Source organism: Sphaeramia orbicularis, chromosome 16 (assembly GCF_902148855.1).
Source record: "Sphaeramia orbicularis chromosome 16, fSphaOr1.1, whole genome shotgun sequence".
Taxonomy (NCBI): domain Eukaryota; kingdom Metazoa; phylum Chordata; class Actinopteri; order Kurtiformes; family Apogonidae; genus Sphaeramia; species Sphaeramia orbicularis.
In genome coordinates this window covers 41,411,647-41,431,998 of record NC_043972.1, presented here as the reverse complement: position 1 = coordinate 41,431,998, position 20,352 = coordinate 41,411,647, and the positions used below count along the sequence as shown (strand labels likewise).

The window sequence follows — 20,352 nt, the reverse complement described above, 5'->3', positions numbered from 1 at the left end:
TTCCACATATAAAACACCAAAGAGTTGAGGCAAAAGGGAAATTTTCACATCATCTGTCAAATGTTCTCACTCCAACACCTTGATGGGAGGCCAAAGAACATTGTGCTCCTCTGTCCTCAGCCTTTTCCCTGTTATGTGGGTTTGTAAAATCTGTGCGTAACAGAGTTATGTGTTGTAATATGTAAAAGGTCTTAAATCGTCGGTCTATTGTACTAGCTTGAATTTGATTTCCGTTTCTTTTATGCATGAGAAAAGAAGCTATTAGCTGACTGTTTATGCACTGCAATTACATTTTATAATGTTACAATTAGTATATTTAGGCCAGATTTTTGTCTTCACAGCAGCATATGTACTCTGTTGTGAGTTTTCTAAGTTAAAAACTACTTATAAGCCCAGCCTAAGCCCAGTATCTGTTCCCCCACCGCTGAGGCCATCATTCATACATTGTGGTCTCTCTGTCATGGATGAAATGGATGTTCAGTGCTTGTCCAGTTGAATTCTTGCATGCAAATTTTGATTAATGCTTATCCAATCAATTTGTTTTCTTAGTAGTTCCAGTGCCTTGTCTAACTACATGCTTTCATGTGAATCGAGGTCACGGAAAGTTCAGCCAACCTGTTGGTTCAGCAGCTGTAAAATGCACAACCACTGAATACAGAGGTGAAGACAGACAAAATATACCCTACATTCAATGTGATGACAGAATGACTGAGCCTATACACTATAAACTATGTTTAGTGCTTCTTCTTCTAATTGAAGAGGTTAACTGGTGTTTCCTTCGTTACTGGGGAAACTACATTTCCTGAAGGTCACACATGCAAAATTATCCTCATTTTCAGGCTTTTGCTTTGAAGATGTTTAAAGGCTACAGAGATTTTATGTACAAAACAGTAGCAAATGGGTTATTCTAATTCTGGATTTTAATTCACTTTATGCAAAGGTGATAATATATGACTAAAGGCTTTTATATGATATATGAAAGACCAAAAAGTGACACAACAGCATGACCGCAGGAATGACTATTGATGAAAAGAAACTAATGAATAACACAAACACTGAGCTACCAGACAGAAAGGCTGCGGCCTCACAATGAAAATGATTACAGTTGCACAGAGGTTAGGTCTGTTTGGTTGTAGGTTTCAATGGGATCTTAATCTCAGTCCACACTACGCCCAATAAGGACACTGAGATGTAGACCCTGGATTCCACTCCAACTTGGTATGGAATTAAAAAAAAAAAAAGATAATTCCACAATGTTTGTTTCTTTTCGGACTCCATAAATGTGCTTTGCAAGAAGAACATTTATACAGTTAATTTACATTTTTAAAATGTGACATTTGATTGAACCTAAACAACTTCTTGTTTCATCCATTTGGATTTTCTTCTGCTTGGATTTCAGCAAAAAACCTTTTTAGATTTAAAAAATCATTTATTGCAGTGTATTGCTGATCCAGTCAGTTCCAATTTCATCTGTATGAAATTGAACAGAGAACATTCCTCGGTCTCCCTGCTGTATAAACTGAGAACTGGATGGCGCCTCTCCAGACCCGAGTCTCTACCAGTGTGTACTTGCCTACCTTGGCATTGCACCACAAACACAGAAAATATTTAATATGCCAAGTCTTGTGACTCCTAAAGTTAGTCTATATTATATGAACTTATTATGCACTCCAAATTACAGACAGCAGCTGCATGGCATCCTAATTAGAACATTTGTTGCGCCCTCTTCTGGAATAAAAATACATAGCAACGGGTGCAAAATTTAAGCTGAATCCCCTTAATACGTACGTTATACTCAGTTGCATTAGAGCACTTATTCATTTATCACCCAATTAAAGTAAAAAAAAAATATTTGGGGGTATTAGAAGAAGGCATACTACTGCTTAATAAAACATTTATTTCTGAAACAGCTTGATGACAACAACTTTTGTAGCTTTAAACACGGTTTTGTGAATGAATTGTTGCTATAATATTTTTTCCACTCTACAGTTATCTGATGAGAGTATTATTATTCAAAAGACTATACCATTTAATTAAAAAGTTTATAATGTAAAAGGACATGGAAGAAATGCAGTATAAGCAAGATGTCTTCAGAAGATATTATTCTATATTATATCATGTTCAAACTGCAGAACTATCATATTACAAAACACAAGTAGCCTAATACATAATACAATAATGCAAACCATATATAGCTGATACAATTAAAAAAAAAAAAAAAAAAACTAGAAAAAGAAGATGTTACACAGTCATTGTCAGAAGCAATGAAGACTTTAAAGAATGACTTAAAATTTCACATATTTCTAGAGTTTTGACTGCTTTACTATCCCCCAGTACATGTTTCAATGTAGTGTACTATTTCTCCTTTGGTTTTATTTACTTTGAGAATGTAATATGTTCCTTATAAAATAAAGAAGTTCAGAATTAATGTCCTATAAGAATAATTGTTATAATAATTGTCAGTTTCCAAATAACTTGGCTGATTGAGCAAGACAACATGTTAATGAAATTTTCCAAAATCTATGAATCATTGTATACATAAAGGCATTCATACATGACGTAGTTTAACCCTTTCATGCATGAATTTTGAGAACCTGAGTCGAGATTTTTTTCCTGAGTGTTTTTATTCGTCTTTAGGCATTAAAACAAATGCAGTTGATTTTTTTTTTTTTTTTTTTTTTTTTTTTTTTATGAACCTGGTTTTCATGGAGTTACAAACACGTCTGCTCAGCTGGACACCATGCATTTAATTTTTGAAGCAAAGAAACATGGATTTAAAACCCATCATCAGAAAGTGATATACTGTGTGAAAACTATTCGTTCATTCACATTCATTTTTTTGTTTATTTCGAGCATTTACAGAATAAATGCAAATTCAAAATTCCAGAATCATTCATCTACACTCAAAAAGGAGTGGGAAGAAGAAAAACTATGAAACAAAAACATTCTTCATGCAGCTAATCTGATGTTTTCTCACATTTTAACACACTCTAATACTAGTTATTTCTAACTTCATGGAGATAATATGCAAAAAAATTATTTTTTTTTTTTTATTAAGAAAAGTGTTAATTACAGTCTAATAATAATTAGCAATTGATTTAAAATGTATTTCTTCAGATCAGGTTTATCAAGAACAGCAAGGTTACAGAAATGGTATGAATTGCAGTGGATGGGATGATGCATACGTGTCCACTGTGTTGGCTGATATAATGATAATAATAATAAGTTGCATTTATAAAGCACTTTTCATTCAGCAGAATCTCAAAGTGCTACAGAGAGAATATATGGAACTAAAACAACAAAATCTATGAATATGCAAGAGAACAGCTGTAGAATAACTGTCCACTGGAGTGACCACTATGCATGAAGGGGTTAAAGTTTCCTTATGGCAAAACCTGCACCTTCCATCAGTACTGTCTCTGAATATTGAGAAGGACCAGGTATACTGGATAAATCTTGGCAGAAGCAGTTGAGGACCCCATAAATAAAAGCAAATTTTCAACTTCTGTGTCACCCACAAACTCAGTTTTTAATTGACATGTAAAACAGTACATTTTCTAGCAGTATGTTGTTCACCATGGATGTAAAATGACCCTTGGTCTCTTGTCAAACTCGCGCTGTTCGAAAGCTTCATCTGATTGGTTGTTGGAGTTGTCGCTCCTGTGATGACGTTGTTCCTGCGCTGTAACAACACGTGTACGGGCTACGGTCTGGAGCAGATGGGAATAACAGCCACGAAACTTCAGTTTTCCGAAACTTTGGAGTAGTTTATTATTTTTTTTAGTCTGCGTAAGGTTTTGCCGACCAAGTGGTAAACATGGTGAAGCCAAGGTTCAAGGGGAAAAGCTCGATAAACCCCTCATCGTCCAGCACCAACCCGGGTGAGCTAGCTAGAGCATTAGCATCACCGTTTGTTTACAGCTAATGCTAACTCTCGATAGTCAGGTCATAGTCCTTTAAAGGGCGCTATTTTATGGCGATTTTTGTTTCAGTGCTGTGCTTGACTTACCTGTTTTGTATGGTGTATTAAAACAAAACACAATAGCATGGTTCATCATCAGTAAACTACTTATATTAACTTCTTATCATCATCATCATGTTTCAGGCCTTTAAATACTTTGTAGTAGTCAGCTGTCATGGACCTACATGTGTCCAGTAGAGATACTCATGTAGAGGATTTGTTGTACTGATAATCAGTTAAAGTCTTAACCAGATATTAAATGCATTTTTTTTTTAGATCGAGCCAAAGGTGCAGCTGGGAGCAACATGAGGGACCGAGCCACTATCAAACGTCTGAATATGTACAGACAGAAGCAGAGATGGTAAGATTCAAAGCGTTTATTGTCATGTGTAAAGAAAGTAAAGAAACAGGTTTCCCTGTACAATGAAAATCTTATTTTGCCGTCCACACTGAATGCTACAAGAATTTAAGACAAGTATAAAAGTATATGTATAAAAATTGAAAAAGAATCATTTAACTAGGAAATTATATCAACCAAAACAAAGTGGCATTTTAAACAAATGGCATGCAAGAGAAAAAGAGCATAAAAAAATATAAACTACTATTATTAAGAGAAAAATGTATATTTACATATGTGTGCACCATTTGGGTAACTGTGCAAACCGTCAGAGGTAAATGGCATACAGCATGTGCAAAACTGCCTGAGATAAATGAGATGTTAATGTGCAAAATTGTCAGAGATAAACAGTATGACTAGTCAGAGATATCAGTATGATATATGATAAACAGTATGTACATATCAGGAGCATAAAGTGTCAGAGATAATCAGTATGATGTAAATATACAGGGTGGGGAAGCAAAATTTACAATGAACATTTAGTTGTTTTTTCTCAGCAGGCACTATGTCAATTGTTTTGAAACCAATCATATATTGATGTCATAATCATACCTAACACTATTATCCATACCTTTTCGGAAACTTTTGCCCATATGAGTAATCAAGAAAGCAAACGTCAAAGAGTGTGTGATTTGCTGAATGCACTCGTCACACCAAAGGAGATTTCAAAAATAGTTGGAGTGTCCATAAAGACTGTTTATAATGTAAAGAAGAGAATGACTATGAGCAAAACTATTACGAGTAAGTCTGGAAGTGGAGGAAGCAACAAAAAACATACCAAAGCTTTTATTAAAGTTCTCAAATCCAAAATCCTAAAGGATCCAACCAAATCCATGAGAAAAATGGCAATTGAACTTGAGGTAGACAACAAGACCATTAGAGTAAATTGCAGTAAAATATGAAAATATGATTTGAAGATTTAAAGTCTCATGACTTTCAATAAACTAATTGGTCATACACTGTCTTTCAATCCCTGCCTCAAAATATTGTAAATTTTGCTTCCCCACCCTGTATGCATACAATGTGTACACAGGTCATATTGGTAAGTTATGGTTGGAATAGTGGTGAGTGTGTGTGTTGTGTTTTAATTGTATATCAGGTTAGAACTCTTCATATGTTACTCATCTGTTGCAGTAATAGCCGGGGGAAAGTCATCAAACCTTTGCAGTATCAGTCTACAGTGGCTCCAGGGACTGTGGCCAGAGTGGAGCCCAACATTAAATGGTTTGGTGAGTGTTCTAAGTTTTTATTTATTTTGTCATAGTTGTCTACAACAGTGGTAATGAATGTCCTTCATGTTGGAGTTAATAAAACATAAAAAATAGGCATATCCAACTTTCTGATACTTGTGATCATTATTCCCGGGTAATGAGGCAAGGCATGCACTGGTTATTTTAGCAAAACCAAACTCCACAGACATGATTCTTTGAGCTGTGACTGATATGTTATCAGATATTTACTTGGTCATTGTGTTAAATTTGAGATAACTATGTACTCCTTTGAGCAGTCATACTCACCCAAATGCATTGCTTGTTTAATGCACTAAAGCCAGTTGGTAGATTTGACACATGATGATTAAACTATTAATCAAGGGGATTTTAGGAGGGGTTTCTTGAGCTGTTATTTTTTCAAACAAATTCAGCAAGTCTGGCCTAGATGTGCGGTCTTAGCTGTCAACCATTGTTAGAGTCAAATTTCGCTGACACCTATTGTTAGTAAAATATCCAAATGGTGCAGATTTATAGCTCTGGATGTGTCCACGCATCTTTAAGGTCTGCCCAAATTCCACTGAAAACACAAGATCTCAGGAACGGCACAGTGGAATGTCTTAAAATTTGGCACCAACATTCACTTGGAAATGAGGCTGAGCTGATTGGATTTCGGGTCCAAAAGGTCATGGGCCGTGTAACCTCACAAAACACATTTTTGACCACAATTCAAGAATATTTTGCCATGAAATTTCTTTTTTTTTTTTTACCATAACAGTGGATCCCTCTGATTGGCCTTGAAGTGCCTGTGACTTGAAGGTTTGAATACACATCTTTATACATAGTGGAGTGTTGTGGTTAGAACTTTTAATGAATGAAAGGACCACTTCTAGTACCACTCAGTTCAGGACTGTGACAAGTTCACACAGGAATATTATATTGGCCCCATTTGAAGACAGAAAAACATGTGGACAGTCAAACAAAAGCATCAGATCTGAAGAACAAATGTGAACATTAAGTGAATAAATTGTTGATTGGCATTAAAACTAACTCAGACTTCCATATTTCCTTTGGAATGTTTTGTTTTGCAGCAAACACTCGTGTAATCAAGCAGTCATCACTCCAGAAGTTTCAAGAGGAGATGGGAGCTGTACAGAAGGATCCATATCGTGTAGTGATGAGACAGAGCAAACTCCCCATGTCCCTCCTGCATGATAGAGTTAAAGCCCATGTAAGTACACTGCATGTAAAGCTCAGTGCTCTGTTTTGTCCAGTGTTCTCAGCAAATCTGTAGCTCTCAGGAAGGCCCCAGGAACATGTGTAATGTGTGTAAATCAACAACTTCCGCGAGTTGTGGTAAGTTTCTATAAAAGGTTCTTAGCCTATAAAGGTTTTATAATTCTCACCCAATCCTTACCATATAACACAGGAATTGTACCTCTGTTTTCCCTCACGGCTTGTTCCTTGGGTATTTATGAGGAGAAATGAACATAAGGCCTCACTTTAATCCTGATTCAATTTTCACTCTGTCCCTGTATGCCCTGGTGCTGTGGTTGTCATGAGGGAGGCTACGTACTCCGCCTGGCTTGAAGTTTTCCACCCCATAAGTAACAGGAGTCTAAGTAACATGTAGTTCTTCTTTCTCTCCTCCAGCAAAGTGAGGGGTCTGTTTCAGCGTTTTCTTTCAAATATATTATATTTTAGGTATCGCTAGAATGAGAACTTATAATGAAACTTCATGAAGCATAATGAGGCTTTTTTTTTCTTTTACATCTATGTCTAATTTTAATTAGCAAGTTGCCAGGGAAACACTAACTTTTAACACAATTAAGAGCTATTCCTCAAAATAAGCACTTGGCAATTAAATAATATGGATTAGGGCTGCACGATATTGGTAAAAACTGACAATGCGTTTTTTTTTTTTAACCCTGTGATATATATTGCAATATGAGAAACACTCAGGAGGATATAACAGCTGTGTGGTGCTGACGTAAATGGTCAAACAATTTAGTTGTGCTACCTCTCCCTGTGGCAACAGGTGCAAGGCACTGTTGACAGAGAACACGTGTTTCAGTATCATCCTTCTTGTAGCCAAAATAATTCCAGATAACTGACATTGCTTTTCATTTTTGCACCAAGCCTTCGGTTATGGTTTCTGTTTTTCGTTACTCATTTTTCAATGTTGTTACCAGCATCTCACTCTAAACTGATTAAGAACAATTGTGATTGTTGGATCGCTGCACGCAGTGTGTGTCAGGTACCCTTGAAATTAGATGACAACACACTGAGTTCATTTGCCTCCTACATTGCAGGACCTGCGATGTGACTATGCGATGTCGATGATCAAACGATATATTGTGCAATATATTGCTCTAATATGGATAATGATTTGCTACCAGTTAAACACAGTTTACACTTCTACAAGATTAATATAAGACATTCAAAACTATAATGTGTTTTTTTCAACACTTTGCCATTCCAGATCGCTCATCCTTTATCATACCTTTATCATATCACCTTTATTATATTTCCTTCATGATATAAGCAAATAAGATATCATTCCATTGATGGCCATCAGTCAAGTTCATCTATTCTAATATTAAAGGTTGTTTATTAAATTTGAAGACTTTGTGTTCACTCAAACACAGTGAAATGATGAGCAGAAAACACGTGATTTATTTTTTATAATTTTCTTGGTTTCCCAGTTGCAGAATATGGAATAAAAAATAAACAAATGGAAAGAATAGACTTTTATTTTTTTTAAACTGCATCAGCATTGGTCCAGATTATTACAGTCTCTGTATCCCATGCATTTTTCTTCTTTTGTTTCTTTTTCCTTTGGGGAGCAGGTCTTAACCTTTGATTATTTTCATTAAATGTCAGGTTATTTTCTTGTCATTGCACCTGTATATGAGAACAAAGTGAGATGAAAGATTCCTCCACAACATTTCATCATAAGCATGCATAAAGAAAGTAAGTCTACATAAAGTGCACATTTTCAACCATACCACTGTGCAAAACTGCTAAAAAAGAACAAGGACTGTACAGTGCAAACCATCACAGTACTAGTTTAGAAGACTTTAAGTGTTATATATGTATCTGCTATCTGTGTATAATAATATAAATCACTGATGTCAAACTCATTTTAGTCTAGGGGCCACATTCAGCCCAGTTTGATCTGAAGTGGGCCAGACCAGCAAAATAATAACATGATGATATATAAATAATGTCAACTCCAAACTTTGCTCTGTGTTTTAGAGTGGAAAAAAAGGAAAATTACATCAGAAAATGTTTATATCTACAAACTATCCTTTTAAAAAAATGTAAATAACCTGAACAACTATGAACGAGCTGAAATTTATTAACAAAAATAAGTGCAATTTTAATTAACAATGTTATGCCTCAGGTTATCATTTACACATGTGCCTTACAGCTTAAAGATCACAGTGGATCTACAAATACACAAAACATTTAGTAACAGACAGAATATGGGTGAAATTCCACTTATCTCTCTTTAGACATTTCAGGTTGTTCATATTTGTTCAGGTTATTCACATATTTTAAAGGACAGTTTGCGAATGTAAACATTTTCTTGTAATTTGACTTTTTTTTTTTTATTTGACACGAAAGCCAAGAGAAACATTTGCAGTTGTCTTTATTCAAAGGTTATTATGACAGTATTGTACTGACTGACCCATTTCAGATGTGATTTTGGAACCTGAACTAAAATAATTAATATCTTAAATGCCATTTTTGCATTTCACCAATTCATCCCATGGGCTGGATTGGACCCTTCGGCAAGCTGGTTTTGGCCTGCGAGCCATGTGTTTGACACCTGTGATCTAACTGTTCTCAGTGTAAACATACCATACAAACACGTTCATACTTGCCAAAGCAGCGGTGTGGCTCTCAATCTAACACGCAAAAAGAAGTGGTCAGGGTGGACATCTGACTTTTAATTGAGCATTGACCAGGAGGAGTATCTGGTTCCCAACAGGCAAATGAATAGAACCACAGTTGGTGGTTAAGTAGGAGAAATGCAGACTGAAGCCTTAAACAGCCTAGTGTCTGACACATCGAATAAACTGTTCAAGCTGCACCTCAGGTCTGATCCTAAACATTTCCTCTGATTCCCCAACTGCAGAACTCCAAAGTGCATATTTTAGACACAGAAGGTTTCGAAATCACATTTGGACCCAAGGCTCAGAGAAAGAAGCCCAGCCTGATGGTGGAGGACATGAAGGACCTGGTGGAGCAGGCCGAGGCCTCAGCCCTCAACTACAACGCTGACAACGACAAAGACCTGGTGACTGAGGACACAGGAGTCAGGTAAAAGATAGGCAAAATATACGCCTCTGCATCTGGCCTATTCTATTTTTTGGTTCTTGTGCGTATTGTGGTTGTTGAACTGTGTGTGGTGATTACTGTACAAACCAAAAATAAACCATTCATTCATTCATTCAGGTAAGACGCTGTTACACAGAGTAGCACATAGTGTGTATTAGGGATGTAACGATATGAAAATTTCATATCATGGTTATTGTGACCAAAATTATCACGGTTATCATTATTATCGTGGTATTGTTGAAACTGTGCTCAAAATGTTCAAAAAGTACTTATACACACACTGAAATAATTTAACCAAGTTGTATTTAAAAAAAAAAAACAAAAAACATAAAATAATAGGCACAATGCACCTTCTGTTGCAGAAACATTCAAATATTAACCCTTAGTGGTCTGAGCCTATTTTGGCTGTTTTTCAGTACTTTTGATTTTGCCTTTATATACTATATAAACAAATGCTTGATATACCCATGTTTGGGATCTGTTGTTTTTTTTTTTTTTTTTTTTTTCAGCACAACTTCAGCTATATCATCTGCCTATTATTTTTTTTCACTTTAACCAACTATAAAAACACAAAAGGACAAAAAACACAAAAAAATATATAAAATCCGACTTGAAAAATGTATGTAATTTATTGCATAAATAACACAACAATGCTTAACGAACTTTTTCAAAGACTTTAAAAATGAATATTGGTTCCAAATATTAGGTATATACAATTAAAATTGTAATAAATTAAAAATACACTCAAATATTTGACATAAAAGCAGATCTTTACATAGGCGTTTTCTCCAGAAAAGTGCGGTAATCGAACACGGTTATCATGATGATTAGAATTTAAACAGTAATACTAACCGTCTGCAACCCTCGCGGTTTATCATTATACCGGTAATTGTTACATCCCTAGTGTGTATAAAAGCTGAAACCTGTGGGCTCAGCTGGTTGCACTTTTGAAGAGTTCAGTGTTTTCATCTTTTTTTTTTTTAAATTGTCATTGTGTTGTAGGGATGAAGTGAGAGAGGAAATCTTCAAAAAGGGTCAGTCCAAAAGAATCTGGGGAGAACTTTACAAGGTACGACTGGGTTCTGTTCTCAGTATCATCCATTATTTTAATTAGCTGCTGCACGACTATGTGTTTGGGATTCATTCTTCAGCTTTGATTGGTTTGTTTGCTTTAGGTTATTGACTCATCTGATGTCATCATCCAAGTGCTGGATGCTCGCGATCCCATGGGAACTCGCTCTAAGAGTATAGAAACCTACCTGAAGAAAGAAAAACCCTGGAAACATTTGATCTTTGTGCTGAACAAGTGTGACCTCATTCCTACCTGGGTCACAGTAAGACATGTTATATCGACTCATTTGTCTCGTTCTCTCTATTAGACCAAGAAAGATTGTATTTAGAATTGTTCTTTTGTTCATTTTAATCCTAAAACTTTCTCTCTCTTTATTAAATCCAACCCAGAAACAGTGGGTTGCTGTTTTGTCCCAGGAGTACCCCACTCTGGCCTTCCACGCCAGCCTTACCAACTCGTTCGGTAAAGGCTCCCTCATCCAGCTGCTCAGGCAGTTTGGCAAGGTAAACACATGAAAGATAAAATGTCTTTAATTTGTCAGCAGCCTAAAATGTTTACGGAGCCTATAACAAAGCGTTTGCCCATTATTTTCCTCCAGAAGTTTTGTATATAGCACAAAGTAAAACAGTGTGGTCAATAATCAATATATTTTATTTTACTTCGTTATGTGTAGACGTTCCAGGAAATCTGCAGTTCCATTAAGATTTTCCTTTTTTTTTCCTTTTAGTTTTCTTTATAACTTGAAGCAGTGTCATATTTTCTGAGTCTTATTCTTTTAACTGATGTACTAACAGTAGAATAGTTTGTTTTTTGTTAATGTAGCTCGAAGGTCTTCAAATTCAAGTGATCTGGTGCTCATATTAAATTTAATTTCACAGTTTTAAGACACATTTATGAGAGAGACAAACAACCTTCTGTTGGAAAACTTGTCCTTTGTGATTGTCCAATATCTGAAAAATATGATTAGTGTAGGTTTCATTGGTTACCCTAATCTGAAAAAGATGATTTTTCAGATATCATTTGCTCTATGTACTTCTGGATAAGTGCACTTTGTACCCTCTAAAGTTACTTCCCTGAACTGAGGACGTTGTTCAGGAAATGCAACACTGACTTTTTCTCTTTTCCTCCCACAGCTCCACACAGACAAGAAACAGATTAGTGTAGGTTTCATTGGCTATCCTAATGTGGGAAAGAGCTCAGTCATCAACACACTGCGGTCTAAGAAGGTTTGCAATGTGGCGCCACTCGCTGGAGAAACAAAGGTAAGGACTTGGCGTTATCTCAAGCATTTAGGCCTGGAGAATGTAAGAAGGCAACATAAGCTGTGAAAACCGCAGAGGGTTCTTGTTAATTTCAGATGTGTGTGTGTAGAGGTAAGTGGTTTACCTGCACACTAAAAGAAGATGATCCAAAACCTTGATACACAATAGCCTCTTAATATAGAATTTAGGCTTTTACTGCATGTACATGATGGTAAATAACAAAATGTGTTAGAAATTAGTTTCAATCAAAATTCTAAAGATTTTTATTTAAGTGTGTAAATGCTCTAACACTGGATTTGATTTGGGCTTGGATAGGTGGGGGTATTATAATAATAATAATAATAATAACAATAATAATAATAATATAGATATACTGGGAATTCTGTCCATCCTTCTGAGATTTTTGTCTAACCCTTTTCTCAGACACTATTCACCCAATTTGAAACATGTTCTTTACATGTGCCTTTCTCTCAATTTTTGCTTTTTTTTTTTATACACATTTTTGAAAAGTTTTCTAAAAGATTGAAAGTTAACACTCAAAATGAATATCATGATATCAACAGGATATCAGTGAGCTGGAGGAGCAAAGTGTTTTGCGACCTGGCGCGCTTTTTTGTTTGTTATATAATTAATCCTGTTAACAAATCAAATAAATTCAGCCTAGCCAATGTTGCTTATGTTACAATGTTTCTAACCACACGGATAGAGGGTACCTGTGGGGAATTTTCATTGCTAGCAATTTCAAAAGATCACGCAGCGGTTCTGTCAGGAAACTTACGTCATAGGACTTTGTTAAGTACATGCTAGTACTAAGTCACTGCTCCATCACTCAGATTTGGTCAGAGACATGTTACCTTCTTCATGGGCTCTTCCAGCACTGGTAGTGATGCAGACTCATTGATTTGTCTGATCACCTGAGCTGTGACTAACTGGTCTTTGACCCCAAATTGTATATTTTATAGCAAGTCTGTTTCACTCCCTGATCTGTGTTATGCCCCTTATTACACAGACTGGGGGGCAGTACTGAGCATGCTCAGATGTCTATGAAAAGAACTTAGCATGTCTTAGCATGTTTAGAAATTTTTGCGTTGAGCAAACTGTTTAATATTTAGGAATATTTAAAATAAATCGTACAGAACGAGCACCACAGACATGTCAGAGGTTAAAGAGTTAACTAAGTTTCCATTGGTTTAATAAAATCTGCCAGTCAGAAGTCTTAATTTGACCCAAAGACGCATCTATAATATGAAATGTGAAAAGGCAAATATTATAGCAGTTGTACTTGAACCATACTTAAAACAATAACTGAAACTAGAAGCAACAGAGTGGCTGTCTGATGCAAGGGGAGTTGATGGACGGGGAAGAATGCATGTTCCCTTTCGTTTGACTCCATAATTGTTGATAGCTGCAACAACATAAGTAGTCTGCTCCGTGTCCTCAGCTCTATAATCGAAAATCTAACTGGAAGTCGCGCCAAAGAGAAAGAACAACAACCATTTTTATCCTCAATTTCCTCTCTCTGGGCCTGCTTATCCTGGTTGGAAATGAACGAGGGGCTAAAAACCCCAATGTCCAAAGCAGGGTCAAGGGGAAAGAAAAGGGAAAAATCTTCAACTCATTGGTGCTTGCCAAAGCTGTGAATCTGGACCGTAACAAAGAGGAATCTGATGGGCCTGGGGCCCACGCTGCTTTATTTAAGCATTGTTTGTCACCACACAAGTATCAGTGTTTGAAAGTCAAACATGGTTCTCAGCCTGGCTTTGACCCCCCTTTTGTTAAAATAAAGATCATTTATGCTTTTGTGAAAGGTCATAGAGAGGATACATAGTTTTTATAGCAAGAAAACTGAAGCAAGGTGTCAATTATTATTATTACTACTATTATTATTGTCATGCTACCACTCATTATGACTTTTTCCAGTAGACCTGTCAGTTATAACATATTCAATTTTTGTAATTATGTGAAATAGCTGTTTTTTTTTCATATTTATCATGATCGTTTACATTCACCTGTATTAAAAACATAACAGCTGAATGAAAGAAAGAGAAATATCATATTTTCATCAATACTTTGACACTATTTGCCACCATGGAACTCTGTTAAAGATGCCATCTACTTGACATTATAAGTACCTGTAATTGGCAGTATTTTTTTGTATATTTTTAATTTTTTGTTTATAGAACTAGAAGACAAACAGAAATGTAATTGTACTTATACCCCTGCCCTCCCCTGAGGGTGGTGTGTGTGTCTGTGGGGGGGTATAATTATAATTCTGTCTGTCTGAGATTTTTGTCCAACTGATTCCGCAGAGACTGTTCGCTCGAATTTCTTTTTTTTTTTTGTTTTTTTTTTTTGTTTTCGAATTTCAAATTTCAAACACATTCTTTCCAACTAGGAGAGGTTCAATGCACAATTTGATGGTTGATTTTCAGTTTTATTTTGTTTTGTTTTTTTTAATATATTTTTAATCTTGTATTTTGTACAAATTTTTGAAAAGTAAAAAAAAAAAAAAAAAAAGATTGAAAGTTAAGACCCAAAATGAATCCCTGAGTAGTTGGGGTATCAGGATGTTGTGCGACCACTGGGGGGCTGGGGGTATTAGTAAGTTGTTTACTTTGTCACTTGTGTGTCTTTGTTTTTTGTGCACTGTTTTATATTCATTTGTTTGAGGATGAACTGATTGAAAACACAGCCTATCCTCTCTCATTAGGTTTGGCAGTACATCACACTGATGAGGCGCATCTTCCTCATCGACTGCCCTGGAGTTGTTTACCCATCAGAAGATAGTGAGTCTGATATTGTCCTCAAAGGAGTGGTAAGTTTCTACCTTGTTTTTGTGATGATTGTACTGTTTGCCTCTGCTGCCTCCACACAAACAAAATTACATTGTGGTTTATTGTCAGTAGCATTTTATTGTGCAAATACTTTGTCACTTGTCAACATTTCTGACAATTGAACTACCAAAAATGGTGAAGAAGTGGGCGTCATGCTGCTATTACCGAACCCTTTAGCATGAGCTCATCAGCTTCCATCCTGATCCCATGGATCCGTTTTCCAGCTCTGAGGATTAACATGTAGCTCCCGTAACTGAAAGGTTGCAGGTGCAGATGTTTAATCGCATGCCTTTTCCTTCCCCTTCTTAATAAAGGTTCAGGTGGAAAAGATCAAAAACCCAGAGGAACATATTGGGTCAGTACTAGAGCGGGCCAAGCCAGAATACATCCAGAAGACATACCGCATCCCCAGCTGGACCTCGGCTGAAGACTTCCTGGAGAAACTGGCTTTCCGGACAGGGAAACTCTTGAAGGTGTGAGCATAACCCTATCATTTCCACTTTAGAATCTCATTATAGTGGTGGAACAGTAAGTTTTTCAGTGACTGATATTCATTATTTAGAGAGCAGAGCTGATATATAGGTTGTGTTTTTTCATCTCGTGCATCGTTTGTGTTCACTGAAATAAATATGTCCTGCACCATCGGCACTGCACTTATTTTACTAAATCAATCCACTAAAATGTCCACAAGTGAAAAGATTAATACAATTATGCAAATGGCCAAATTAAGTATTTGCACGTATAATAATTTCAGTTTAATCCTTTAACCCCTGAGACATTATTCCAGGTAAACGTGCTGCTGTGAATTTGCATTTGTTTCAGTGTCATAAAAGCGGCTGTGAGTATGTGTTTGTGTTCCTTTTCTTCAGTGGTTTTGCTTTACTGTGTGTTTTAGGGTCAGACAGGGTGGAATAACAGAAAAGGACAGAGAGAAATTGAAGTTTGACAGGTTTTTACTAAATAAGGCACTCAGAATGTACATCAGTAAAAGATTCATTTTGGGGCTCTTTTTTTTCTAAATCAGTCCAGCTGCTTTTTGGCACCTGGTTGCAGTTACATGGCCAAAACTCAGTTAAAATAAAGGGAAAAAGAATAAAAATAAAGGAAAAACACAACAACACTGCAGATAATAGTAAAAACAAGCAAAATGGTATAAAAAAAGAGCCCAAACTGTCTATTTTTTATAGCAAGTTGGCCTCACTCACTGCTCTGTGTTTTGCCCCCCATTGCATTGGTGGCAAGGGGTACACTGAGCATGCTCAGATATCTGTGGAAAGAACAAGGTCTATTGTCTTGGAATGTTTAGAAATTTTTCCTATGAGTAAACGGTTGAATTTTTAGGAATATTGAAAATAAATCATACATACAAAATAAGCACCACAGACACATCAGGGGCTAAAGGATTAAAGCAAATTCCTTCAACAAATGCATCTCGTACAATACTAGAAAATTGTAATTGTCACTCGTGTAGTCTATATGTGGTTGTTTATTAAATTACACTGAGACTATGAAGTCTTTCACTCAAATGGCAACAAAATGAATATGATCTGATCTTTTTTTTTTCCAGGGGGGTGAACCAGACCTTAGCACAGTCTCCAAAATGGTGTTGAATGATTGGCAAAGAGGTCGTATCCCCTTTTTTGTGAAACCGCCTGGACCTGAAGGGGGTCAAGAGGTCAGATTTTGTTGAATTGTTAACCTCACTACTTGCCCAGTCATGACATTTTTTTTAGACCGAACTCTGTCAAACTCTCATTACCGCAATTTTCCAGGACAAGAAGACGTTGCCATCTGAAGGACCGTCACAGGTAGTCGAGAGTGTTCAGGAGGAAGAGTTGGACAATCCAGAGGCGGCATCAGCAGAACACCAGGAACATCAGCAGAGACAGAAGGAACAAGTCCAGAAGATTCTGGCTAATGTGCGGCAGAACTTTGGCAAGATCAATGTAGCACCTGAGTTCAGCGAGGAAGACTTAGTTCCCGTGGAGATGCCTGACCTGGACCTGTCCGACTTAACCGGCTCCGATGGTGAGGGAGACAGTGATGAAGAGGAGGACGCGGAGGAGGACAGGACCAACAATGAACCCGCCGACGTGGATACTGAGGTCTCTGAGCCCACAACTGCTCAGGCAAATGGCAGCAAGAGTTCACGCGAGGTGATCCGTGAGCTGGATGAGAAGATCTCCAAGTACAAGCAATTCCTGGACCGGGCCAAATCCAAGCGCTTCTCCGCGATCCGGTCAGTCGACTCTCGCCCAAACCTCACTACATATTTCCTTAATCTGGTGTATTGCTTTGTTGTCTCCTATCCAGTAAAGTAAAGTTTTAGTCAGGCAGAGAGATGCATTATTGTAGGTGGTCTTTTCTGGTCTCCAAGCCCCCAGAGACTGGCGGTCCCAAATCACCCTGTCTAATCAGGGGCTCATGGTTGAATGTCATCCCACATGCTGAAGGACAAAAACAAGTGCTGTTCAAATCTGCTACAAAGAGCAGGGATTAAATTAGGTTTACTGAAACAATAGGACTATAAAGTGTTTTCTTTGTAGGGTAGAAAGTAATGCTGGACTGTTGGCTTTTCTCTTTGACAGGATACCCAAGGCACTTTCTGACAAAGCGTTCAAAGACATCATGACGAAACAAGCAGCAGCAGAAAAGCAGAAACAACAGAGGAAAGGTATTCCACCAACACGTCAAACAGGACATTAGCTCTGTCTTCGTAAATGTGTAATTATGTGCAAGTACTGCATTAGAAACAGTTTGTGAAAATCCTCCTCAGTTTTGGGTGACTTCTACCAGAATATGATGCAAGGGGATCATCATTTGTAGAGCAGAACTGGGAAACCGTGCAGTATTTGCCACAATTTACCAGTAATGTCTTGGAGTTATGCCTTTTGTTGTCCATCATCCTGTCCTGTTTGTCATTCTTTAGTTTAAGAGGCAAAGTAGAAAACAGTATATTGTCAGTAAAGTTGCGAAACCACTCGGTTACAAAAAAAGATACCATCACTAATAAAGTATGACTTTTCAATTGGGTGAAAAAAAAACAGTAACATCCTTTCTGAGATAGTGAACATTAAATTCAGATAAATGAACTGACTGATCTCCACTGTCCCTTAAACACTAAAATCTGGCTGGTCGTGTGAACAGAACAAAGACCGAATTGTTCCTCACAGTCATTTGTGAAATCAAACATCCTGTTCAGATGGAAAACAACAGTAGAATATTTCTCCTGTGCGTAATGTCTGCACCACCACATACTGACAATAGTTTTTTTCAGAATGATTTGCAAATCAAGTTTGACTAAAGCACAAAAACTGAACGATGAAGTAACAGATGTGCACAGTTAGATCATAGTGACATTAAGATCACAAGTTCTTATTCACATGTTTTAATATTTCCTTTGTTTTTAGCCGCAACTCAGAAAAACAAGAAGAGGAAGGTCGAGGACGATGAGGACTCGGTCCAGACACCCAAACTGACGTCCAAACAGGTATGCAGGGTTTATGTCTTGGCCAGTTTCCCCAGGTCAGCACATTAGATGTGGTTCTATTCCCATTACTGTTGTTACGGGAATAAGCATAAAAAGCTCTGCATAATTTTTTTCTAAAGCAGTAGATTAAATCTATTTTTCTCCCTCTTTTCTCTTTTTTTCACCCCTGCAGAAAAGAGCGCTGGACCGTGCACAGAAGGCCAAGAAAGTTGGTGTACGCTATTATGAAACACACAATGTGAAAAACAAGAACAAGAACCGAAAGATCCCAGTGTCTGCCACTGACGGCCCAAAGTCCAAGAGACCAAAGCACTAGACTGGAGCTGTAATGTTTACATCAGGCAAAATGTAGAGATGCTAACTGGTAAAATGGTCTTTATCAATGGGACACTTGACACCTTATCCTGACCTCGAAGAAAAGGACTGTTTGTTTTGTGCCTTTTCAACTGTCTTTTCCCTTGACCACACTGTACACTGTTCTTGAATGATATTTCATTCGTCATGTACATGTATACAGATCAAAATGTACAGTTATTAACTGTATTTGTGCTTAAAAAGGCCAATTATACACATTACAGTTGCAGGTGTTTTATATCAGGGGTTTCTCTAAACTTTAAAGGCTGGGGTGCAACACCCATGGCCTGTCCATCCATCTGGTTTTCTCAGTGTGTTCAGTACTGAGAAAACAGTCTGGAATTGGGCCAGTCCCTGTGAAATGTGCCCAATCTATTTTATATCGGACCAATCACAAATCTGGGGAGTGGGTATTTCACAGTGTGTCATACACATCGACTTCCTTTGTCATGGGTCAAAGTCCGTTCCAAGTCCGCAAATCTCTTTACAACTGTTGTCAGTTGTTTACTTGATTCAAAAATAAGGATTGGATTACAGATAACACCCTGTATTGTTAAATTTCTCTGACAAAAGCGTCACATCCATCTTATCTGTGATTGGTTTACTCAGCACCTGTAAGTCCCACCTTCATATTTGGATTCAAGCCCCATGATTCCAGACGGATTTCTCAATGAGAAAGACAGATTGGCTGGACAGGCTACAGCACCCAAGTCATTTTGGGCTCACCTCAACCAAATTAATGTAGAATTAAAGTGCTTTTTGAAGTCATCCCAGGGAAGTAAATTATATCTTTAACCTTTTTGGATAATTTATTTATCATCTACCTGCACCTTTGTATGGTGGGTATAATAATAATATAATGGTCTAAAATGATGACAAACTCCATGTTTTTAGTTAAAATTTCAAAATGTGGGAGGACCATTAAAGGTTGATAACTGGAGAATAAATAAATAACGTCAATGACAACATGCACACACAAAAAATGACAGCACCTCAGAGGTGCAAACAACACAAATGGAAGAAGTCGGCTCTGTTGTTGATTGTCAAAGTTACTTTGGTTTGAGAATCTCCAGCTGCATCGAAAGAGGAAGACACGGAAACTTCTGTCAGGTAGCACCTACCACTGCTGCTAAACCTATAAATATATTTGTCTAATTAAAAAAGAAACTGTCACCTTGAGTTACCAGTTGATTCCCTTAAGAGACTGGATCTCGTCTGTGAGCTTCTCTTCCACCACCTGCTGCCTTTCAGTTTGCTCTTTTTTGTTGATGTTTTAACTTTGGCTCACTGCTCGTCAAGCTGCTCACATATTTGATCATTCTCCAAATCTGAAATGTAGGTATGTAGACAGACACTAGTCAGTGCATTCCACTGGTACATCAGTTACAATGTCATTTTCATGGCCTTCAGTATCTCTTAAAGTGAAA

General features: G+C 37.1%; 1 protein-coding gene across 1 annotated transcript; it reads left to right on the top strand.

Moving 5' to 3' along the window:
* Positions 1–3,675: 3,675 nt before the first annotated feature.
* On the top strand, positions 3,676–19,899 carry gnl2 (G protein nucleolar 2). The gene is made up of 16 exons (XM_030158898.1): positions 3,676–3,881; positions 4,238–4,322; positions 5,493–5,587; positions 6,658–6,797; positions 9,711–9,895; positions 10,916–10,982; positions 11,089–11,247; positions 11,375–11,488; positions 12,119–12,247; positions 14,958–15,062; positions 15,396–15,554; positions 16,649–16,756; positions 16,854–17,320; positions 17,670–17,755; positions 18,492–18,571; positions 18,744–19,899. Exons 1-16 carry the CDS (start codon positions 3,818–3,820, stop codon positions 18,885–18,887), a joined length of 2,187 nt encoding a protein of 728 aa, XP_030014758.1. The 5' UTR covers positions 3,676–3,817; the 3' UTR covers positions 18,888–19,899.
* The last annotated feature ends 453 nt before the right edge of the window (positions 19,900–20,352 follow it).

What these genes read in the sequence shown, in the direction of transcription:
- gnl2 (XM_030158898.1), top strand. Translation starts at nt 3,818, where the DNA reads ATGGTGAAGCCAAGGTTCAAGGGGAAAAGCTCGATAAACCCCTCATCG. An exon ending in TCTGGGGAGAACTTTACAAG is followed by an intron (nt 10,983 to 11,088) that starts GTACGACTGGGT and finishes TGTTTGCTTTAG; the next exon opens with GTTATTGACTCATCTGATGT. An exon ending in AAGCGCTTCTCCGCGATCCG is followed by an intron (nt 17,321 to 17,669) that starts GTCAGTCGACTC and finishes TCTCTTTGACAG; the next exon opens with GATACCCAAGGCACTTTCTG.